Raw genomic sequence first — 23,589 nt, forward strand, 5'->3', positions numbered from 1 at the left:
GGGTAAATGATAGTCTGGTTGGTGTGTTGAGAATCCTAATGTCACTTTGTTTTTCTTTTCTTTAAATTAAACATTATCAATTATGAAGAATAAATGTGCTAAAGTTTAAACCAGAATGCATCACCAATTTTGTACCTTCAACATTTGTATTTCCCCTTTCATGTAAGTATGTTTTCTTTTCCTCCAATACAAATGATGGCCTTAAATTCCATGGGAGTTTTATCAGTTCCCCACCATAACTTGGGGTGGGGAGGGGATCTGCTGGAATCATAGTGGGAGAATGGTGGAAGCTCTACAGGGCCATTATGTGTAAATACTGCTTCAATTTACAAAGGCCTTATAACAATTTGTTTTCATGTGTCAGGGATGTTCTTGAGTTCCCAGCTTTTTGGGGGCTGTTAGTTTTTTTTTGAAACTCTTGGCCAGCTTCTCGGTTGACAAACTGCAGCCAGCTGTACCTGAGACAGCTGTTGACGTCATTGCTCAGACACTGCTTCATCCAAAGGCACGTGAGAAAACCAATTCTTAGGCTCATGAGGTGGGTCCGGGCTACCCTGGAGGCAGAAGTGCTATATTGTTTATTTCACTGTACAAAGTCAAGGGTGTCAACAATAGTAGTTCTGCAAGGTAAATGCAGTATGAGCATTGCAATTAAATTAATCTCATTGCCAAATGCTCATGTATTACAGTAAAAACATTACTACTTATGCTGGGCCTTTATTAATAAACTTGTTGGGCCAGAGTTTTGCTTAGCCCCCTCCAAATATTGAAATTTTGCTTCAATATGGATTTTCCACATGAATGTGGTGCTTATCCATATTTCACCTAAACACTTGCGCACATCAAAAAGAATTAAGTTTGGAAGGAAGTGACTTTTTTTTAAACTGTTGTAACATTTGAATAAATTCCTCACCATCGTCTGATTCACTGTCTGAATCCTGATTGACTAGTTCATTCTTTTGCTCCAGAGCCTGCTCCAGAGCAGCCTGCAGTTTCCGTGGCAACAGTGAGTCCTCATCATCCATCTAAATAATCACAAAATAAATGGTACACACATTTCATCCACCCAGCTGACCCTTCACATTCATCAAATGAATCAGATGCTGCATTGTCTACTTAATTTTTGTTTCAGAGCTTTTTGGTGGCTCCTTTTAAGGGGTACTATCTTCATGCAGAAGTGTATGGAAAGTAAATTGTTTAATTACATAAGATGTCATTGGAATTGGAATATATACATTGGAATTGATGTAATTTTAAGCAATGACAAAAATTAAGCAATGCTCTTCAAGTACAAAAAAACCCAAACATTTGTCTAGAAGACCATGCTTCTTTAGAAGATACAGAACACGTTTTTAAAGCTCCTATTTGTTAACCTACACAGTAATACAATTTGGCTCCAAAAAAACTCCTCAGTGTTATGACTAAAATGCTCCTCATAATAATGATTTTGATTTCCATTTCTAAGTCTGATAATACCCCTCAAGCTTATAAATAAAAATTATTGCATGGAGAGCCATTTGGCTTTTGAATTTCAACTTCCGATAAGTAGATTCAACATCTTGCAATTGCAAGATGAAGCTTTTTCCAGGTTTGAATGCAACCCCCCACCGCCCCCACACGACCCCCCCCCTCCGCCCACCACCAAATGTGTGGCATAGATGCCAGGCAACTGGCCCCTGAGAGGGGAACTCTGACAGAGTTTGAACTGCTAATTTCATTTACTTTAAAGATTGCATTGTGTTTTTAATCAAAAGATTTTATTGGTTTATTTATTTCATGTAATTCGCAATATTGTTCCTTTTGATCTGAAAGAACTGGTTTGTCTCATTATGAAGTGCTGTAAGTTTGACGCAGGCCTGTACAGTATTCTTATCTCCCACAAGACAATTTGGATGGTCGACAATGCTGCTTGTAACATAAACCGGAGACCAGATGTCACAAATTCAATGAGTCTTTTTGGCAACATCTGCATCAAAGATTTAACAGATGTTTTTGTTTAGACACCTAATTAGCAAAAGCAGAGAACAGCAGGTGAGCCCTCTCAAGTGGTTGCTTAAACCAAATGAAAGTTCTGACATAATTTACCTTAAGTGGGGCTGCTTATGTTTTGAACAGGAGGGGACAAAAAGATGTTAAGTTTGCTATCCAAAAACAGAATTTTGTTCATTATTTAATAAAACTTCTTGAATTCGATCAAGATCAACAACTTGCATTTATATAGTGCCTTTAACGTAGTAAAACCTCCCAGGGCGCTTCACAGGAGCGTTATCAAATAAAATTTGACACTGAGCCACGTAAGGAGATATTAGGACAAGTGACCAAAAGCTTGGCCAATGGTTTTAAGGAACATCTTAAAGCAGGAGAGAGAGGTTTAAGAAGGGAATTCCAGAGCTTAGGACCTAGGCAGCTGAAGGCACGGCTGCCAATGGTGGAGCGATTAAAATCGGGATGAACAAGAGACAAGAATTGGTGGAGCGCAGAAATCTCAGAGGGTTGGAGGAAATTACAGAGACAAGGAGGGGCGAGGCCATGGAGGGATTTGAAAACAAGGATGAGAATTTTAAAATCGAGGTGTTCCCGGACCGGGAGCCAATGCAGGTCAGCGAGCACGGGGTGATGAGTGAATGGGACTTGGTGCGAGTTAGGATACGGGCAGTAGAGTTTTGGATGAGCTCAAGTTTATGGAGGGTGGAAAATGGGAGGCCAGCCAGGAGAGTATTGGAATAGTCCAGTCTGGAGGTAACAAAGGCATGGATGAGGGTTTCAGTAGCAAATGAGCCGAGGCAGGGGTGGAGATGGGTGATTTTATGGAGGTGGAAGTAGGTGGTCTTCTGATGGAGCAGATATGTGGTCAGAAGCTCATCTCTGGGTCAAATAGGGCGCCAAGGTTGGGACCAGTCTCAGACAGTGGCCAGGGAAAGGGATGGAGTCAGTGGTTAGGGAACGGAGTTTGTGGTGGGGACCAAAGACAATGACTTTGGTCTTCCCAATATTTAGTTGGAGGAAATTTTTGCTCATCCAGTACTAGATGACAGACAAGCAGAGGTGACAAATCAGAGAGAGTGGAGGGGTCGAGAAAGGCGGTGCTGAGGTAAAGCTAGGTGTCGTCAGCGTACATGTGGAACCTGACGTCGTGTTTTCAAAACGTTAGACAGGAAAAGATCAGCTGTTCCATCTAGTCTGTGCCATACAGTTGTGATGCCCTATGCCTCATGCTTCCAACATTTGCTATCCACCAGGAGCCATGTAATATCCTAGGAGAGGTGAAAAACCAGATAATAACCCAAAATTCCTCTCTCAACCCCCTAGGCGACCAAAACTACTACAGGAGACCACATTGACCATCACTTGTACTAACATACAAAACTGTTGGACAGGAAAAGACCAACTGGTCATTCTAGCCTGTCCCATACCATTGTAATGAAGGGTAACTGACCTCTTCTGGACTTTTGCACTGAATTTATGTACATAATACTAAAAGGGGTGATTTTCTTGAATCTGTACACAGGAGCACTGGATCACTTGGACAAAGCAAATATCTGAAAATTGGGCAGCTCCAATCAGTGGAATCCATCCAGTTTCCTTCCATTAATTTAAATGGAGGAAAATTGGGTAGGTTCCTTTACAGGAGTGCACTCCAACCTGCCAGAATGTTCACTGTGTCCAGGAAATCCAGTGCACCAGGGGCAGACCCAGAAAAATCTCCGCTTTTAATATTTGCTAATTGTTGTGCTTCAATTTACTATTGTGTAAGTAAAATTGTTTGTGGGTTCAGTCTGTATGGGCATGACTTTAGCATGGAGCCGGGAACTAATTGGGTGGGTAGATAATCGCATGGGAAACGTGGAAGTGAAGTGAAGTGTCGAGCTGGCGGGAGGGAAAGCAGCCGGCAATCAGAGAGGAGGGAGGGAGAGAGAAAGATCGTGGGCTGTGGAGGACATGGTGGGGGGGGGGGGCCTGATGCCGGAGGCGGCCATGTGGGGGAAGTGGGGTTCTCTGCGTGAGTGCTGGTTTAATATGCTAATTTCTGAGATGGGGTGAATGAGAGTTTGTGATCCTATGCCAGAATTTTTGCTCAGTGGGTGGGTTTTCATTTTTATTTTGCTCAGTTGAGTGGGGGCAATATTTATTATTCTACCTGGGGATGTAGAAAGTTGGTTAGAATGTTGGTGCTGTGGGGGGGGGGGGGCGGGGGGAGATATTTTCTTTCATTGATTGCGGTTTTTATTAGCTGATCACGCATGCCATTGCACATGGGGAGTCAAAACCAATGCAACTTTTCATGTCAACCAAGGGAGATATTTGAACCTAGACAGGGAGGGGAGGGGTGAGAGAATGGGAGAGGGTGAGAACAGTGAAAGTAGACTGAGTGAGGGGGAGAGGAAGGGTAGAGAAGGGAGAGGCAGCGAGGGGGAGGAATAGGGAGAGAGGGTAGATAGAGGGTGAGGGCAGGGGAAGGAGAGATGAGAGAGGGAAAATGCAAGAGGAGGGGAGGAATAGAGAGGGGGAGAAGAAAGTGAGATGGAGAAGGAGAGAAGCAATTTCGTGATCAGTGCAATATAAGTAATATTCATTTTTTTGAACTTCCTAACAGCACTAGCATTAAAAGATGAAAACCATAACTGATGTCCCTGGCAATTGTATTCCGCTGCATATGGGAAATGTGGTAGATTCAATCAAAGTATCAACCACTGCTGAGGAAAAAGAAGGACCTTTAGGAACTCTGGTATGGAAAATAGATTTATTAGAGCAGATAGGACAGAGAAGGAGAAAATTAGAGAAAGGGATGAAGTATTTACTGGAAGTGGGATGGGAAGAAACACAATCCAAATAGTTGTGGGAGTCGGAGCCTGTAATAAATATCTGTGGAAAGCCTATTGCCAAAAGATGGAGAGAGAGAAAGCCGGGAAGAGATGGACCACACAATGGATGAGAATTGGAAACACATTTGGAGTTTTATTAGCAAAATAGCCACGTTCTTGTAAAATGTTATGATTCTTTCAAGTAACTTGACTGCAGAATCTTCCAATATTTCAGATATTGTCATCATTTTTTAAAATGTAAGATTGTGCACACTCAACATTGATTCAATGTTATCAATTGAGTATTTTCAATTTATTTAATTTAATTGAGAGATGGCTAAAAGAGTGAATAGTGACCCAACACAAACAAAACTCAGCCAAATATTTGCCTGAGAGAACTGAGAGACCAGCTGCAATCCCTGAGCTTTTCTTGAGATGTGTCAATCACAGGTTGAAAGGGCCAAATCAACTTCTGCATGAATCTCGCCTCCGTTTCACTGGCGAGTTTGAGAAGCCATGGGAAACCCATGCAGGTAAGGTAAAATTCGTTTCAGGCTCAGAATCCACAAAAAACTGATTACCTACAAGCTAGCCACTGGCATTAATTGGGGACGCAACTTTCGGGTTTCAGCTGCACACATGCATCCAAACGCACTTGGATTAAACCCAGAAGCGGGCGCGTTGGAGCCAGGTTGCGGGCCCACTGATTAAATCAATAGCTTTTACTGCCCATCTGCCCCCAACCCACCCATTCTTGGGTGTCAAAATTACCCCCTAGGTCTCTGGTCTCTATAGTAATGTTGCATTTCAAAGAGAGTTGGGGTTACATAGCATGAGGCTACTTTGAATCCAGTAAACACATTACTGCAAATGGGGTAATTGCTAGTTCTGAGGCAAAAGTCCTCTAGACAGAGTATAGAGAAGTTACAGTTTCCAGATCACAGTGGACAAAGTCCATTTACAGGAACTGCTATTAGACATCAGGGAGAAATATCTGAAAATGTAATACAGGCCAAGAACAGTTAGGATGGGGAGATGGGCATTACCAATTAGACGTTGTAAGCAGCACCACCTTTTAAGTGCCTTCCTGTGGAGTGAAATGGAATGGAATAACTAGTATGTAGGATCACAGGCTAATCAGTTCCCTGTTCACTCTCAGTCCTACCTTCCCCTACTTAATGCTCAGGCACCCACCCCCTCCACTACACATTTTCTCCTCCTTCACCCCCTCCTCTTGCCGTCACTATACTTACTTCATCCATGAAGCCCACTGCTGCTTCATTGATCCCATATTGTTCCAATTCTTGACAACCCAATTTCTGCTTCTCAGTCCCATAATTACCAACATCATCAATCCCTTCCTGTCCACTGGCTTGTTCCCCATGTATTTCAAAACCTTGTCAAAAAACCTACTCCCAGCCCCTCCACCCTCCCATCTCTAGCCTTCCATTTCTTGCAAGATTTCCAGACTGCATCATTTTCTCACAACTGCACTCTCTCACTTCTAGTTGTTTGAAGCCCTCCAATCAGGCTTCCACCCATGCACAGCACCAAAACTGCACTAATCAAAGACACCAAATGACTACAGCGATGTTACCGTCTCTCCTCATCCTCCACTGCCAAACACTACACCTTCCTCAAATATCTCCTATATATCCTGCTCCAGACAACTCTCCAGGTTCTACTCTGATCTGCTGCACAGAAACATAGAAAATAGGAGCAGGAGTAGGCCATTCGGCCCTTCGAGCCTGCTCCACCATTCAGTATGATCACGGCTGATCCTCTATCTCAATACCATATTCCCACTCTGTCCCCATACCCCGTGATGCCTTCTGTGTCTAGAAATCTATCTTGCTCCTTAAATGTATTCAGTGACTTGGCCTCCACAGCCTTCTGTGGTAGAGAATTCCACAGGATCACCACCCTCTGAGTGAAGAAATTTCTCCTCATCTCAGTCCTAAATGTCCTACCCTGTATCCTGAGACTGTGACCCCTCATTCTGGACCCCCACTCAGCCAGGGGAAACATCCTCCCTGCATCCAGTCTGTCTAGCCCTGTCAGAATTGTATATGTTTCAATGAGATCCCCTCTCATTCTTCTAAACTCGAGTGAATACAGGCTGAGTCGACCCAATCTCTCCTCATACGACAGTCCTGACATCCCAGGGATCAGTACTCCCTCTATGGCAAGTATATCCTTTCTTAGGTAAGGAGACCAAAACTGCACACAATACTCCAGGTGTGGTCTCACCAAGGCCCTGTATAACTGCAGGAAGACATCCTTGCTCCTGTACTCAAATCCTTTTGCAATGAAGGCCAACATACCATTCGCCTTCCTAACTGCTTGCTGCACCTGCATGTTTACTTTCAGTGATGGGGGAAAAGGACACCCAGGTCCCTTTTGTACATCAACGTTTCCCAATCTATCACTATTTAAATAATACTCTGCTTTTCTGTTTCTCCTTCCGAAGTAGATAAAATCACGTTGTACTGCATCTGCCATGTATTTGCCCGCTCACTCAACTTGTCTACATCGCCTGAAGCCTCTTTGCATCCTCCTCACAACTCACAATCCCACCTAGTTTTGTGTTGTCAGCAAACTTGGAAATATTACATTTGGTTCCCTCATCCAAATCAGTGATATATATTGTGAATAGTTAGGGCCCAAGCACTGATCACCTGCGGTACCCCACTAGTCACTGCCTGCCACCCCGAAAAAGACCCATTTATTCCTACTCTCTATTTCCTGTCTGTTAACCAATTTTCAATCCATGCCAGTATATTACCCCCAATCCCATGTGCTTTAATTTTGCACACTAACCTCTTATGTGGGACTTTATCAAAGGCCTTCTGAAAATCCAAATACACCACATTCACTGGTTCTCCCTTATCCTACCAGTTACATCTTCAAAAAATTCCAGAATGTTTGTCAAACACGATTTCCCTTTCATAAATCCATGTTGACTTTATCTAATCCCGTTGATATTTTCTAAGTGTCCTGTTATCACATCCTTTATAATAGACTCTAGCATTTTCCCTACTTCTGATGCTTGGCTAACCGGTCTATAGTTCCCTGTTTTCTCTCCCTCCTTTTTTAAATAGTGGGGTTACATTTTCCACCCTCCAATCTGCAGGAACTGTTCCATAATCTATAGAATTTTGGAAGATGATCACCAATGCTTCCACTATTTCCATCGCTACCTCTTTTAATACTCTGGGATGCAGATTATCAGGCCCTGGGGATTTATCGGCTTTCAGTCCTATTAATTACACTTTTGGCATTACAATGCTTTAATCATTTCTCCCCCCACCCCCCCCCCCCACCCCACCACCCCTCACACAGTTACCTCTGGTGTACTCCAGGTTTCTGTCTGTGACTTCCTCCTCCATTATTTAGATGGTACTTCTTGGCAATGTTGTCCAGAAGAGTGAGTTCAGCTTTCACATGTAAGTTGATGACAGCCAGCTGTAACCTCATCACCTTCTCCATTAATCTCATGACTGTTATCACCACCACCAATTCCCTAACTAACATTAAGGTTAGTTTTTGCTAGCTAAGAGTATTAAGGGATTATGGAGCCAAGGTGGGTGGATGGAGCGATGATACAGATCAGCCATGAATGGCGGAACAGGCTTGAGGGGCTGAACAGGCTACTCCTGTTCCTGTGGTCCGGATGAACTAAAATCTTCCGCACCTTAATGTTGGTAAAATCATAGCCATCCTCTTTGGCTCCCACAAAAACCTACATACCTCTAGCCTTGACTCCATCTTCCTCCCTGGCTTCCATCTTAGACAAAGCCCAAAAGTGTGGAACCTTTGTTCAACTTTGAGCTCCGTTTCACCCTCCCAGAGAAACAATCTGTCACCATGACCATTTTCTTACGCTGTTGCAACATCGCCCGCCTTCATCCTCACTTCTAATTCCCTCTTTTGAAGCCTTAATGAATGCTTTTCTCACCTTGCAGCTGAACTTCTCTAACAATTCCATTGCCCTGCCTCCATCCTTCTATCATTCATAAACTACATCAGCAGGAATGGTGCGGCCTGTGTCCTCACCCACACTTGGGTCTACATCCACATCTCCTCAACAAGCTCCACCGGTTTCCCGTGTCCCAGAGAATCATTTTTAAGATTCTTGGCCTTACCTTCAAATCTCTCCATGACCTCACCCCCTACCACCCCTGTGACCCTCTCCAGCCCTATGTCCCGGCGGACACCTTCCGCCCCTCCAACACCGGCGTACTTTTTGTTCCCGCTTCTTTTATTCCACCATTCACTCTTCCAGCCACCTTGCCTCTGTCCTCAGGAGTTACCTTCTTAGGGAAGCTTTTACCCTGCTTTCCCCCATTCCTGACTCCTTTTCTTCACACTCAATGCCCACTTGCTCTCCTCTGCACTGCAAAGCGCTCCAAGATGTCTTTTTATGTAATGAGCACTATAGATGTATGATTTTGTTTTCATAAGTAGTAAATTGAACCAATGTGGGGGTGAGTATAGTCACAGCGACTTCCTCATTTTATACCATTGTTTCATGAGCTCTCAGACCTCTGCCAATATCACTTTTTAGTCGGGCACTAGGGAGCATGCAAGAGCAGTCTCAGTGGCAACTCTCCCTTACTTTGTTTTCTTTCCCCTCCCCCGTTTGGCTGCTTTCCATAAGGATACGGCTCAGATTGAAGCCCAGGAGAATGTGGGAATGAACCAGCATTCCACTACTCCTTGCCACTGCAGACCAGTACTCCAGTGTGCCACCCAATCACACTGCCCCACAACATGTATATTTTTTAATAGGAAGTCTGTAACAAGCATTCAGTCCTTACTGTTAATGTTGCAATCCCAGTTATTAATACACAAGTATTTCACGGTTTGGTGCTCATGCAGTGATATTCCTATTTTGAGTCTTACCTGTCGGAGGAAGCGATCTGTTCCTAGATCAACCATTAATGCCTGACAGAAAGAATTTCATAGAATAAATGATCAGTTATAAATCAGCAGACTCTTTAACTGAAAATCTTGTGCCTGACTCCCACACAAGGTTAAATACTTGGCCTTGACTTCCTGCAAGGATGAAGCCTGCCAGCCCAGCTCCTCAGGAAAAGCTAATATGGTACTACTCCCAGCTTTGGAATTCAGAACAAATAAGTAGTTCATTCAGGGACTGTGCTTTAATGGATGTCACAACTTGGAGGCAGACATTTTGACAAATGCACTGAGTTCTTCCAGGAGGAGTGATGTTAAAACAAGGGCACTGGCTCTTTAACACAACTTTAACAACTCCCGGTGAATTAATTATACTGGTTCTTTCAAACTGCTTCAGCAACAGCAAAGCTCTGAATTTAAACTGGCAAAAACCCGAGTTCCACAGTTAGACTTGCCACATTTGGGAGGATTTTCAAGTCAGAATAATGACTTGGGTAAATGTCCAATATTGTACCATAGATCCTACCTCTGCTTCCTGTATATTATGCATGTCAATATAAAGCTAAAAGAAGTAGTCCTGAGAACCATTAAATGGATTGAAAATTGTGGGCAGTGTGCCCATGATTTCCTGATGTGCATAGCTAGCTGGCAAGGCTCCCTGCCAGTAGCAGGCATTTGTATAATTAGCCCTTTGGTGCCTGGTTTAAATTCCCAAATTGCTCAATCAAAAACTGATCTATCCAGTCAAAAATTGTCTGGATGATGACTATAATAATCCATAATTACCCCAATTTGTTATGATTGATTTAATCTCTTTGTACCATCCTCTGGTTGGCTTGCCATCACAATCCTGTTTAGACAGTAGGGTGGGACAATCTGACCTGTGGGTCTTTCCATGATCATTTGTCTGTAAATAAACTACAGGAAGTGGTCCTGTAGAGTGATGAGTACATCGCTCTGTATTTTTGTGCTAACCAGCTTAAAATATTTTTTAAAGTGCATCTTTAGTGTTTGAGAGGGGAAAGAGCTCAGAAGATCTGTTATATTTGTCTTGTTGCCAAGTACAAACTGTGTGATGATTTTGGCCCTTGTGGGACAATTTCAATGGGTGTTATCCCTGAAATGAAAGAAACAGTCCTTCAAAAGAGTGGCTAGAACAGGGCACAGTTTTTTTTCCCACTTCAAAACCAATCAAGGAAAATACAAGTTATGGGAATTTACAGCAGGCTCAGCTGGGACAGACCTCAGCTCATCCATGAAACCCAACTCCTGCTCCCTTGACCACATTCCTACTTAACTGTTGACCACTCATCTTCCCTTCCAATGCTAGCTGATATTGTACATGACTCCATCTTCTCTGGCATGGCCCCACTTCCTTTCAAAACCCCTGTTATCACCCCCTCCTCAGAAAACCCACCCTCGACCACTCTCTCTGTGCAAACTATTGCCCTGCTTCCAACCTCACTTTCCTCTCAAGTCCTTGTCATCTCTCCTTCAACTCAGTTTGAATCTCTACAGCTTTTGACGTGGTCGACCATGACACTCTTTAAAACCCACCTCTTTTACCCCTAATACTATGTCCTGGGAGTGAGGAACTTAAAGTAATTAAGTTTAGTAAAGAAAAAGTACCGGGGAAATTAATGGGACTAAAAGCCGACAAATCCCCTGGACCTGTTGGCCTGCACCCTAGGGTTTTAAAAGAGGTGGCTGCAGAGATAGTGGATGCATTGGTTTTGATCTTCCAGGATTCACTAGATTCTAGAATGGTCCCCGTGGATTGGAAGGTAGCAAATGTAACACCACTATTCAAGAAAGGAGGGAGAGAGAAAACAGGGAACTACAGGCCAGTTAGCCTGACATCAGTAGTAGGGAAAATGCTTGAATCTATTGTTAAGGACGTAGTAATGGCACTTACAAAATCATAATGTGATTAAGCAGAGTCAACATGGTTTTATCAAAGGGAAATCGTGTTTGACAAATCTATTAAGGACTTTTTGAGGGTGTAACTAGCAGGGTAGATAAGGGGGAACCAATTGATGTAGTATATTTGGATTTTCAAAAGGCATTCAAAGATTAGGGCTCGTGGGATTGGGGATTGAGGATTGGTTAATGGACAGAAAACAGAGAGTAGGAATAAACAGGTCATTTTCGGGTTGGCAGGTTGTAACTAGTGGGGTGACGCAAGGTTCAGTGCTTGGGCCTCAGCTGTTTACAATATATATCAATGACTTAGATGAGGGGACCGAGTGTAATGTATCCAAGTTTGCTGATGATACAAAGCTAGGTGGGAAAGTAAGCTGTGAGGAGGACGCAAAGAGGCTGCAAAGGGACATAGACAGGTTAAATGAGTGGGCGAGATGGTGGCAGATGGAGTATAATGTGGGGAAATGTGAAATTATCCACTTTGGTAAGAAGAATAGAAAAGCAGAATATTTTTTTTTAAAAGATGAGAGACTAAGAAATGTTGGTAGTCAGAGGGTTTTGGGTGTCCTTGTACATGAATCACAGAAAATTAACAAGCAGGTATAAGCAAGCAATTAGGAAGACAAATGGTATGTTAGCCTTTATTGCAAGGGGATTGGAATATAAGAGTAAGGAAGTCTTGCTGCAATTATATAGCCATGATGTGGAGATGCCGGTGATGGACTGGGGTTGACAAATGTAAATAATCTTACAACACCAAGTTATAGTCCAACAATTTTATTTGAAAATCACAAGCTTTCGGAGGCTTCCTCCTTCGTCAGGTGAATTCACCCGACGAAGGAGGAAGCCTCCAAAAGCTTGTGATTTTCAAATAAAATTGTTGGACTATAACTTGGTGTTGTAAGATTGGTTGCAATTATATAGGGCTCTGGTGAGACCACACCTGGAGTACTGTGTACAGTTTTGGTCTCCTTACCTATGGAAGAATATACTTGCCTTAGAGGCAGTGCAATGAAGGTTCACTAGATTGATTCCTGGGTTGAGAGGGTTGTCCTATGAGGACAGATTGAGTAGAATGGGCCTATATTCTCTGGAGTTTAGAAGAATGAGAGGTGATCTCATGACAGTATCTCATCTTGTTTCACCCTTCTCACCTTTCCTTTAAAATCCTCATTCTCTACCGCCCACCCAAGTACTGTGCCAAGATCTCACTGAGATATCTTCACTGCTTTCCTCCCTCAGCCTCTGCACCAAGCGACTTCTCATCCTCGGTGATTTCAACCTCCATCTCAACTCATCATGCTCTCTCTCCTAAGTTCACTGCCCTCCTATCCTCCCTTTATCTCTCCCTCCATATAAACTCCCCTATCCATATTCACGGCCACTCCCTCGACCTTGCCATCTCATGTGGCCTCTCTACTCCCGTCGTGTCAATCACGGATAAGGCCATCTCTGATCACTTCCTTGGTTCCCTCTGCACCCACTTCCTTCTGTGTCCGCTCTGGAAAAAAACTCTTTCCCCAAGTCACTTACAACTGAACTTTCAAATTCCCAACGATCTCTAGCCTTTGGCCCTCCATGACATTTCTGCAGCTACCGATCTGCTCAATCACACCCTCACCTCCACCCTTTGATGCCCTTGTCCCCATTAAAACCATTACTCTCTCTCACCCTGGTCGTTCCCCCTGGTATGATCCTCATCTCTGCTCCCTTTAAATCCAAGGGACGCAAACTTGAATATTTATGGTGGACAACTAGTTTAGCCATTCTCTGGAGTTTAGAAGAATGAGAGGTGATCTCATTGATACCTATAAAATTCTGAGAGGGCTTGACAGGGTAGATGCTGAGAACTGCTTTCCTTGGCTGGCGAGTCTAGAACTAGAGGTCATAGTGTCAGGATAAGGAGTCAGCTGTTTAGGACTGAGATGAGGAGAAATTTCTTCACTCAAAGGGTTGTGAATCTTTGGAATTCTCTACCCCAGAGGGCTGTGGATGCTCAGTTGTTGAGTATATTCAAGACTGAGATCGATAGATTTTTCGACTCTAAGGGAATCAAGGGATATGGGGATCGGTCGGGAAGGTGGAGCTGAGGTCATAGATCAGTCATGATCTTATTGAATGGCGGATCAGGCTCAAGGAGCTGTATGGCCTACTCCTGCTCCTATTTTTTATGTTCTTATGTCTTTCTTTGGGTTTGCTTCCATTTTTTCCCCTATACCTCTATGAAGCGCCTTGTGCCATTTTTCTATGTAAAAGATACTATATCCGTGTAAGTTGTTTTCTGTTTACTAGGCATGTCTTACCTAACTGTAACACCTTAGCAATCAAACACATTTCTATTTGCCTTGATTACTTCTGAAACTACATTGCAAGTAAATTCATATAGCACCTTTCGTGACCTTGGGATGTCCCAAAGCACTTCACAGCCAATGATGTACATTTGAAGTGTACAAGTCACTGTTATCATAGTAGGTACAGCATTGGAGGAGGCCATTCAGTCCATCACGCCTGTGCCAGCTCTTTGAATAGCTCTTTCAATCAGTTGCTTTCCACTGCTCTTTCCCCATCGACTCGTAAATTTTTCCTTTCAAGTATTTACCCAATTCCCTTTTGAAAGTTACTATTACAGTGCAAGGAAATGGAGTAAGACACGGAGATTAATGTTTTATATCTTTCAAATCAAAAATTTGAGATGAGGGGCACATCTTTTTTCATAAAAACCTACTGATAGGAAATTTACCTCCTTAAAATAGGGAAGCCTCTCTGTGCTCTTACCTCTTCCACAGGAAGTTCCTTTAGTTTGGGGAGTGAGCTGGAGAGCAGGCCCACCAGGAAGGGCGTTGGGCAGCATACAATGTCGATCATGGAGGACGGAAGCACTGGTATGAAGGTGTGTTGCCAGGAGAATGGGTATAGCAGAGCCACCACAGCATGGGCACAGTTGGACAAAGTGCTGTGTAAACATACCAAAAACAATAGTTAATTCTGCTGTGCAGCTCTATTAATTGCGCTCATAAAATACTGCCTGACTTTACTTGGATATCTGTTCCTACAAAAGAAGCTGATAATCCTGGGCTAGGCAAATTTTACACATAGGAAAATGTGCAGTGTGTTAAATGTACCAACACTTCAAGAGGTTCAGATGATGCCCGAATAAAAGAGTTCACCATGGGAATTTTGTCAGTCATTTCAACCACAAAACACCGTGCTAGCCTGGTCCTTATGTTTTATATATAGGTGGAAGGAGTTGGTGGTGCAAAGCTTTTGTTTTCTTTTTGGCTGGTTGGTGGTTATAATTTTTGCCAGTAGCACACATGGTGAGCAGTGATGACGGGAGGATGCTAGGATCCAATCATGGAATTTGAACTAAACTGAACTAATATTATATCATGTTATCTGAATTGAAGTAATAACAGTTTTACTTCACTGGATTTTTTTTCACTGCAGCCTACCTTATGTATATTATAAATGGGTACTCGTTGAAGCAAACTGTTGAATACAATAATTTGTGACCAGTTAGAGATGTCCTTAAATGACCTTCCATTTCATTTCACCAGAGCTGACCACAGCCCATTGAGAATTGAACACACTGCCAGATTGAGCCACTGGAAATGTTGAGCCAAAGTCAGTAATTCAATTAATGACTTGGCTGAGTACTCTCTTTTAGGTTCTGGATTGGATTGTTTAAACACGTGGAGCTGAGTTCCAAGACTAAAAATTTAAAGTTCCTAGTGCGTTGCATTATTCAGTTATTTGACCCTTTTTCTGGCTTTTTTAAATATACACAAAATCAAACTCTTTTCTAGAAATATAAATCTGGATTTAAATTGCCATCACAATTTGCATTTATTTACACAACCAATATTGGCCATACTTTTTGGCTAATCAGACATTGCCAAGGATGCGACCAGAAGTGCCGAGTGGATGATCCATCTCGGCCTCCTCCCAATATCCCCACCATCACAGAAGCCAGTCTTCAGCCAATTCGATTCACTCCACGTTATACCAAGAAACAGCTGAGTGCACTGGATACAGCAAAGGCTATGGGCCCCGACAACATCCCGGCTGTAGCGCTGAAGACTTGTGCTCCAGAACTAGCTGCGCCTCTAGCCAAGCTGTTCCAGTACAGCTACAACATTGGCATCTACCCGACAATGTGGAAAATTGTCCAGGTATGTCCTGTCCACAAAAAGCAGGACAAATCCAATCTGGCCAATTACCACCCCATCAGTCTACTCTCAATCATCAGCAAACGATGGACAGTGTCGCCGTCAGTGCTATCAAGCGGCATTTACTCACCAATAACCTGCTCACCGATGCTCAGTTTGGGTTCGGCCAGCACCACTCGGCTCCAGACCTCATTACAGCCTTGGTCCAAACAAGGACAAAAGAGCTGAATTCCAGAAGTGAAGTGAAAGTGACTGCCCTTGACATCAAGGCAGCATTTGACCGAGTGTGGCATCAAGGAGCCCTAATAAAATTGAATGGGAATAGGGGGGGAAACTCTCCAGTGGCTGGAGTCATACCTAGCACAAAGGAAGATGGTAGTGGTTGTTGGAGGCCAATCATCTCAGCCCCAGGACATTGCTGCAGGTCTTCCTCAGGGCAGTGTCGTAGGCCCAACCATCTTCAGCTGCTTCATCAATGACCTTCTCTCCATCATAAGGTCAGAAATGGGGATGTTCGCTGATGATTGCACAGTGTTCAGTGCCATTTGCAACCCCTCAGATAATGAAGCAGTCTGTGCCCGCATGCAGCAAGATCTGGACAACATCCAGGATTAGGCTGATAATTGGTAAGTAACATTCGTGCCAGACAAATGCCAGGCAATGATCATCTCCAACAAGAGAGAGTCTAACCACCTCCCTTTGACATTCAATGGTATTACCATCGCCAAATCCCCCACCATCAACATCCTGGGGGGTCACCACTGACCAGAAACTTAACTGGACCAGCCACATAAATACTGTGGCTACAAGAGCAGGTCAGAGGCTGGGTATTTTGTGGCAAGTGACTCACCTCCTGACTCCCCAAAGCCTTTCCACCATCTACAAGGCACAAGTCAGGAGTGTGATGGAATACTCTCCACTTGCTTGGATGAGTGCAGCTCCAACAACATTCAAGAAGCTTGACACCATCCAGGACAAAGCAGCCTGCTTGACTGGCACCCCATCCACCACCCTAAACATTCACTCCCTTCACCACCAGTGCACCGTTGCTGCAGTGTGTACCATCCACAGGATGCACTGCAGCAACTCGCCAAGGCTTCTTTGACAGCAGCTCCCAAACCCGCGACCTCTATCACCTAGAAGGACAAGGGCAGCAGGCACATGGGAACACCACCACCTGCACGTTCCCCTCCAAGTCACACAACATCCTGACTTGGAAATATATCACTGTTCCTTCATCGTCGCTGGGTCAAAATCCTGGAACTCCCTTCCTAACAACACTGTGGGAGAACCTTCCCCACACGGACTGCAGCGGTTCAAGAAGGCGGCTCACCACCACCTTCTCAAGGGCAATTCGGGATGGGCAATAAATGCTGGCCTTGCCAGCGACGCCCACATCCCATGAACAAATAAAAAATATGTTGGCATTTTAGCAAACTAAACTGGGATGTACAACACATTGAACTTTAAACCATTTGCTTTAGGTAGAGGAAGTCCCAGCAGCTAGGCTGTTATATTGGAATCTTAATTGGGAGACGGAAGGTCAAATGCCATACTTGATCTGCATTAGTACTGGGAGCCCTTCAATGGCTCAGCTTCAGTGTCTTACCGAGCGATAAAGAGGCAGGGAAACCTAGCCAGAAGGATCCCCTTCATACCACCAAATTGTACCCCTACTCCTTGAAGCTTGAGTTAAGCAAGGAATGGTGATGAGACAATCTGCTGAAGTGCATGGGCTGGAAATTCTTGGCCTCTCTGCCAACCAGTATAAACGTACCAACTGAATACAGATATAATGAGTAAAGAAAATATACTGCAGAAAACAACAACAGTCAAAAGAAACAGTAAATTTTTCAAGTATATTTATCTCAATTTTTAAAAATCTTAAGGAAAACAACCCCATCCTAGTTATTTTAATGAGCACTCCTGGAATAACAAAAACATTTTGGGAGGTCCAGCTGTTTCAATCTTCAGGAATCTGAAAGCATTTTACTTCAATCAATGAAGGCATTTTTAACAGCATAGTTTTATTCAATATTGATGATCAAACAACTAAAATTGTAAGAGGCTAAAAAAAATCAAAGGGTAGTTTTCACAATAAGGATGCAGCCAAAACAATCACCATTAATGAGAAAACATGATTGCAGACTTTTTTCAATTGAGTGAATTGAAAACAACAACTTGCATTTATATAGCGCCTTTTAACGTAGTAAAATGGCCCAAGGCACATCACAGGAGCGTTATTAAATAGAATTTGACACCGAGCCATATAAGGTGATATTAGGACTGGCGATCAAAAGCTTGGCCAAAGAGGTAGGTTTTCAGGAGCGTCTTAAAGGAGGAGGAAAAGGTAGAGAGGCGGAGAGGTTTAGGGAGGGAATCAAGAGCTTAGGACCTAGGCAGCTGAAGGCACGGCCACCATTGGATTTATTAGTGACTATCTTATATTTATGGCCAATAGTTCTGGTCCCCCCGCAGTGGAAATGTCTTTTCTTACCCTATAGCACCAAATCAAGCGTTGTGCGTGATCAACCTTGTACAGCAAACGATAACACGCTCAGTCCCACTCATTCGTTAGAGTCTGTGCAAGAATCTGCACATTCTTGGAACTACCGGCCTCCAGAATTTCATTAGTAACGTTAGCGCAGTGTGGTCAGATTGGAAATCTTGGTGGTGATCTAATGTAATTGATATAATTTCATTGATAGTTTTTAACTAGAGCTGTGGTTAACCACAAATCACGGAGAGCATATATTGAACATAACACATTTCATTAGAACCAGAATCATAGCTGATATTTTTGTGACAATCTCTTCCTTGAAACAAAAATCTAGCACGTGATTGAGCGATACAACTCAAGTTGCAGTTGTACCTTTGACACTAACACTCCTGTCACTTTGAAAACATAAGCAATTAGAGATTCTTATCACTTATAAACATCTCATTATGTCAGAGAGAGAGAAAAAAGTAGGATGATTGACATCAATGCCTTAAGGCATGTGTAACCAATGATGTGGTGACTCATTGCACCATTGATTGTGTCATTGCCCACTGCTTTGGTTTAGTAATTGTAATGAGTTATCTTCTGAAACAATTTAAATAGTCACATTTAGGACTCCTTAGCTAGGCTGGCATTCGGGATATTACAAATGGCATCAAGGCCCCTGGATTAAGGAAGGGGAAAATGTCAGCCAGGCTTGCTATTGCTCATGGCTGTTCAGTGTACAGGGCTGGAAAGTGCTAATGCATGGACATTGGAGGAGAGCAGGATTTGGCTCTGCTGTGATATCTCTATAGTTGAATAGCTTACCAACATTCACTGTTAAGATCCGCACATGAAAAGGGCCTCATGGGTGAGATTCTAACAGACTGTTGGCCCCTGTGTAACCATACCTGTAAGGAATCTTACAACACCAGGTTATAGTCCAACAAATTTATTTTAAAATCACAAGCTTTCGGAGATTATCCCCTTCGTCACCTGATAATCTCCGAAAGCTTGTGATTTTAAAATAAATTTGTTGGACTATAACCTGGTGTTGTAAGATTCCTTACATTTGTCCACCCCAGTCCATCACCGGCATCTCCACATCATAACCATACCTGAGCACGAGACAATACCATTGGAAGAAAATGTGACCGAAATCCTTAGACTTAAGGCCTGCCAATTACAGTCTTAGAAAAGATACATTCAATTCATTGTGTGTTTATGTAATTTCTTATTAAATATAAATGCTCCTTATAAACTGGTTCATTACAAACCTCTTGTTATGACTCTCTCTCCCCCCACACCCTTTCATAACACCCACTATCTTTTCTCCAACATGAGAACAAGAAAGTATTCATTCAGCCAAGGACACTTTTTAAATTAAACATTTAATTTATCTTTAATTTTTTTGAGCTCATCATATTCTATTTTCTCATTCAATTTCACTGTTAGTGAGCGGCACGGCAAAATGGAAACAAAGCACATTAAAAGTGTCATAGGGTTGTGAGTACTGCCATCAGAAACAAAGGGTCAAGTTGTTTTAATGCGATCACATGACTGCAATACAGCATGCAATTCTGAGGCTCTTTTGAATTTTTCTTTTACTTTGAAAATTATACCTTTAGCAACTAATTATATTAATTCCACCAGGATTAACTATTTTGCTGCGAATTATGCCAGTTTCTGTGGAAATTATGTACATATTTTAGGTGTCAGGTCCCTACATTTTGCAATCAGCGTTCCTCATTATCACCTATTTAAGTAGTCCACATTCTAGAGTTAAGAGGTTGATGTCAATGAACACAAATTTAGCAAAGAAAAGACTATCTGGAATGTGTAATACAGAAAAGATGCACAGAATAGTGCTTATGTCAAAAAGAAAGGGACATTCTGCTCAAAAAATGCATTGCTGTGTAACAGATTACCTCATAGTCATAACAACCTGCTACTTCATACCTCAGGCTTTCTGAGTAGGATATCAGATTATTGTGTACAATTCTATCTGATTCTGTAATTTAAATAAAATGTGTTCCAAGCCATGTAGACCCATTTCCAGTGAGGCAGGTGTGAGCACATGATAACAGTTGTTGATGGCAGTATTTCATTGGCGTATTCTACTTTGTAACGTGTTAGAACTCCTGTGACTTTTAATGTGCTCATCATTGAAGTGGTTAAAGAACCAAGATGTAAAGTAAATGACCGTAGCCAAAGAGATGTGCTGGAAGGGTTGGGATTTTATATTTCCCTTGATCGACTGTCCCTTATACACCATTCACTAACTGTTATTGTGATTGTATCATACTCAACAAGTAAAGTGGGAAATATAGAATGGCTAGGTTATTGGCGATGGAATTTAGAAGTACATGATTTTGCAGAAATTAAGGCTTAAAAGCCCCTATATGAGAATGAACTCTAGGGCTTTTTCCAGTGTGTCCGGAGAGCAGGTGCACAGCTGGCATACAGGCAGTGCTGAATAGGGAGAGAAAGGCCTGAACCAACTTTCTTTCTGGCCTGCAATTTCTTGCTCTTATTAGTGAGCTGAAGTGCTTGTACACATTTCCTGCATGGGTCTCATTCTGGCCCCAAATTTAATGCAAAAATATTTAAAACCACATCAAGCACATTCCAATGATAGTTATGCCAAATAAATGTTTTCCCTTTGTTCACTTGGAATGGAAAGCAAGGGAAGTTCCATAGGCACAGAAACTCTTTAAACAGTCTTTGGAAGTGTTTTTGTCGTATAATATTCATTGTAGAGCATTTTTGTCAGACGATTTTTAAATTTCAGAAATTTTGATCAATATATATTTTTGAGGAAAAAGTGGCCATTTTGCACCCTTTAAAGGTGTTTGTTTTCAAAACAATTCAAACATAGTATTTCATAGTTGAGGTGGTGTAAGATGAAAGAAGGTACACAAGGGGATCAGCAAGCCCCAGACCATTCTGGAGACCTTGGCACGTGCACCTGCCAATGACCTGCTGGATGGCCCCAGCAGCTGATCCCACCACCCAGTCAGGCATTCCTCATGAGTTCCAATCCCGCCACGGCAGCTGGGGAATTTAAATTCAATTAATTAAATAAAAATCTGGAATTAAAATACTAGTATCAGTAATGATGGCCATGAAACTACCGGATTGTCGTAAAAACCCATCTGGTTCACTAATGTCCTTTAGGGAAGGAAACCTGCCGCCCTTACCCGGTCTGGCCTATATGTGACTCCAGACCCACAGCAATGTGGTTGATTCTTAATTGCCCTCTGAAATGGCCTAGCAAGCCACTCAGTTGTAAAATCTCGCTACGAAAAGTCATAATAAGAATAAAAAAACCGGACGGACCACCTGGCATCGGACCACCAGGCACCGGACACGAAAATGGCAAAACACCAAGCCCAGTCGACCCTGCAAGGTCGCCTTACTAACATCTGGGGACTTGTGCCAAAATTGGGAGAGCTGTCCCACAGACTAGTCAAGCAACAGCCTGACATAGCCATACTCACAGAATCATATCTTTCAGCCAACGTCCCAGACTCTTCCATCACCATCCCTGGGTATGTCCTGTCCCACCGGCAGGACAGACCCACCAGAGGTGGCGGTACAGTGATATACAGTCAGGAGGGAGTGGCCCTGGGAGTCCTCAACATTGACTCTGGACCCCATGAAATCTCATGGCATCAGGTCAAACATGGGCAAGGAAACCTCCTGCTGATTACCACCTAACGTCCTCCCTCAGCTGATGAATCAGTCCTCCTCCATGTTGAACACCACTTGGAGGAAGCACTGAGGGTAGCAAGGGCACAAAATGTACTCTGGGTGGGGGACTTCAATGTCCATCACCAAGAGTGGCTCGGTAGCACCACGACTGACCGAGCTGGCCGAGTCCTGAAGGACAGAGCTGCTAGACTGGGCCTGCGGCAGGTGGTGAGCGAACCAACACGAGGGAAAAACTTACTTGACCTCGTCCTCACCAATCTACCTGTCGCAAATGCATCTGTCCATGACAGTATTGGTAGGAGTGACCACCGCACAGTCCTCGTGGAGATGAAATCCCGTCTTCGCACTGAGGACACCATCCAACGTGTTGTGTGGCACTACCACCGTGCTAAATGGGATAGATTCAGAACAGATCTAGCAGCTCAAAACTGGGCATCCATGAGGCGCTGTGGGCCATCAGCAGCAGCAGAATTGTATTCCAGCACAATCTGTAACCTCATGGCCCGGCATATTCCTCACTCTACCATTACCAACAAGCCAGGGGATCAACCCTGGTTCAATGAGGAGTGTAGAAGAGCATGCCAGGAGCAGCACCAGGCGTACCTAAAAATGAGGTGCCAACCTGGTGAAGCTACAACTCAGGACTACATGCATGCTAAACAGCGGAAGCAACATGCTATAGACAGAGCTAAGCGATTCCACAACCAACGGATCAGATCAAAGCTCTGCAGTCCTGCCACATCCAGTCGTGAATGGTGGTGGACAATTAAACAACTAACGGGAGGAGGAGGGTCTGTAAACATCCCCATCCTCAACGATGGCGGAGTCCAGCACGTGAGTGCAAAAGACAAGGCTGAAGCGTTTGCAACCATCTTCAGCCAGAAGTGCCGAGTGGATAATCCATCTCAGCCTCCTCCCGATATCCCCACCATCACGGAAGCCAGTCTTCGGCCAATTCGATTCACTCCACGTGATATCAAGAAACGGCTGAGTGCACTGGATACAGCAAAGGCTATAGGCCCCGACAACATCCCAGCTGTAGTGCTGAAGACTTGTGCTCCAGAACTAGCTGCGCCTCTAGCCAAGCTGTTCCAGTACAGCTACAACACTGGCATCCACCCGACAATGTGGAAAATTGCCCAGGTATGTCCTGTCCACAAAAAGCAGGACAAATCCAATCCGGCCAATTACCGCCCCATCAGTCTACTCTCAATCATCAGCAAAGTGATGGAAGGTGTCGTCGACAGTGCTATCAAGCGGCACTTACTCACCAATAACCTGCTCACCGATGCTCAGTTTGGGTTCCGCCAGGACCACTCGGCTCCAGACCTCATTACAGCCTTGGTCCAAACATGGACAAAAGAGCTGAATTCCAGAGGTGAGGTGAGAGTGACTGCCCTTGACATCAAGGCAGCATTTGACCGAGTGTGGCACCAAGGAGCCCTAGTAAAATTGAAGTCAATGGGAATCAGGGGGAAAACTCTCCAGTGGCTGGAGTCATACCTGGCACAAAGGAAGATGGTAGTGGTTGTTGGAGGCCAGTCATCTCAGCCCCAGGGCATTGCTGCAGGAGTACCTC

General features: G+C 43.5%; 1 protein-coding gene across 3 annotated transcripts in view; it reads right to left on the reverse strand.

The window, feature by feature from the left end:
* dennd2b (DENN domain containing 2B) overlaps positions 1 to 23,589 on the reverse strand; it is a 378,850-nt gene that overhangs the window by 14,038 nt on the left and 341,223 nt on the right. For all 3 annotated transcript variants that reach the window (XM_067993945.1, XM_067993943.1, XM_067993944.1), the window contains exons 15-17: positions 14,421 to 14,598; positions 9,708 to 9,749; positions 914 to 1,025 (exon numbers count right to left, since the gene is read on the reverse strand). In XM_067993945.1, the coding sequence (XP_067850046.1) occupies positions 914 to 1,025; positions 9,708 to 9,749; positions 14,421 to 14,598 (332 nt within the window). The remainder of the gene's footprint in view (positions 1 to 913; positions 1,026 to 9,707; positions 9,750 to 14,420; positions 14,599 to 23,589) is intronic.

This window comes from Heptranchias perlo, chromosome 12 (genome assembly GCF_035084215.1).
Source record: "Heptranchias perlo isolate sHepPer1 chromosome 12, sHepPer1.hap1, whole genome shotgun sequence".
Classification (NCBI taxonomy): Eukaryota; Metazoa; Chordata; class Chondrichthyes; order Hexanchiformes; family Hexanchidae; genus Heptranchias; species Heptranchias perlo.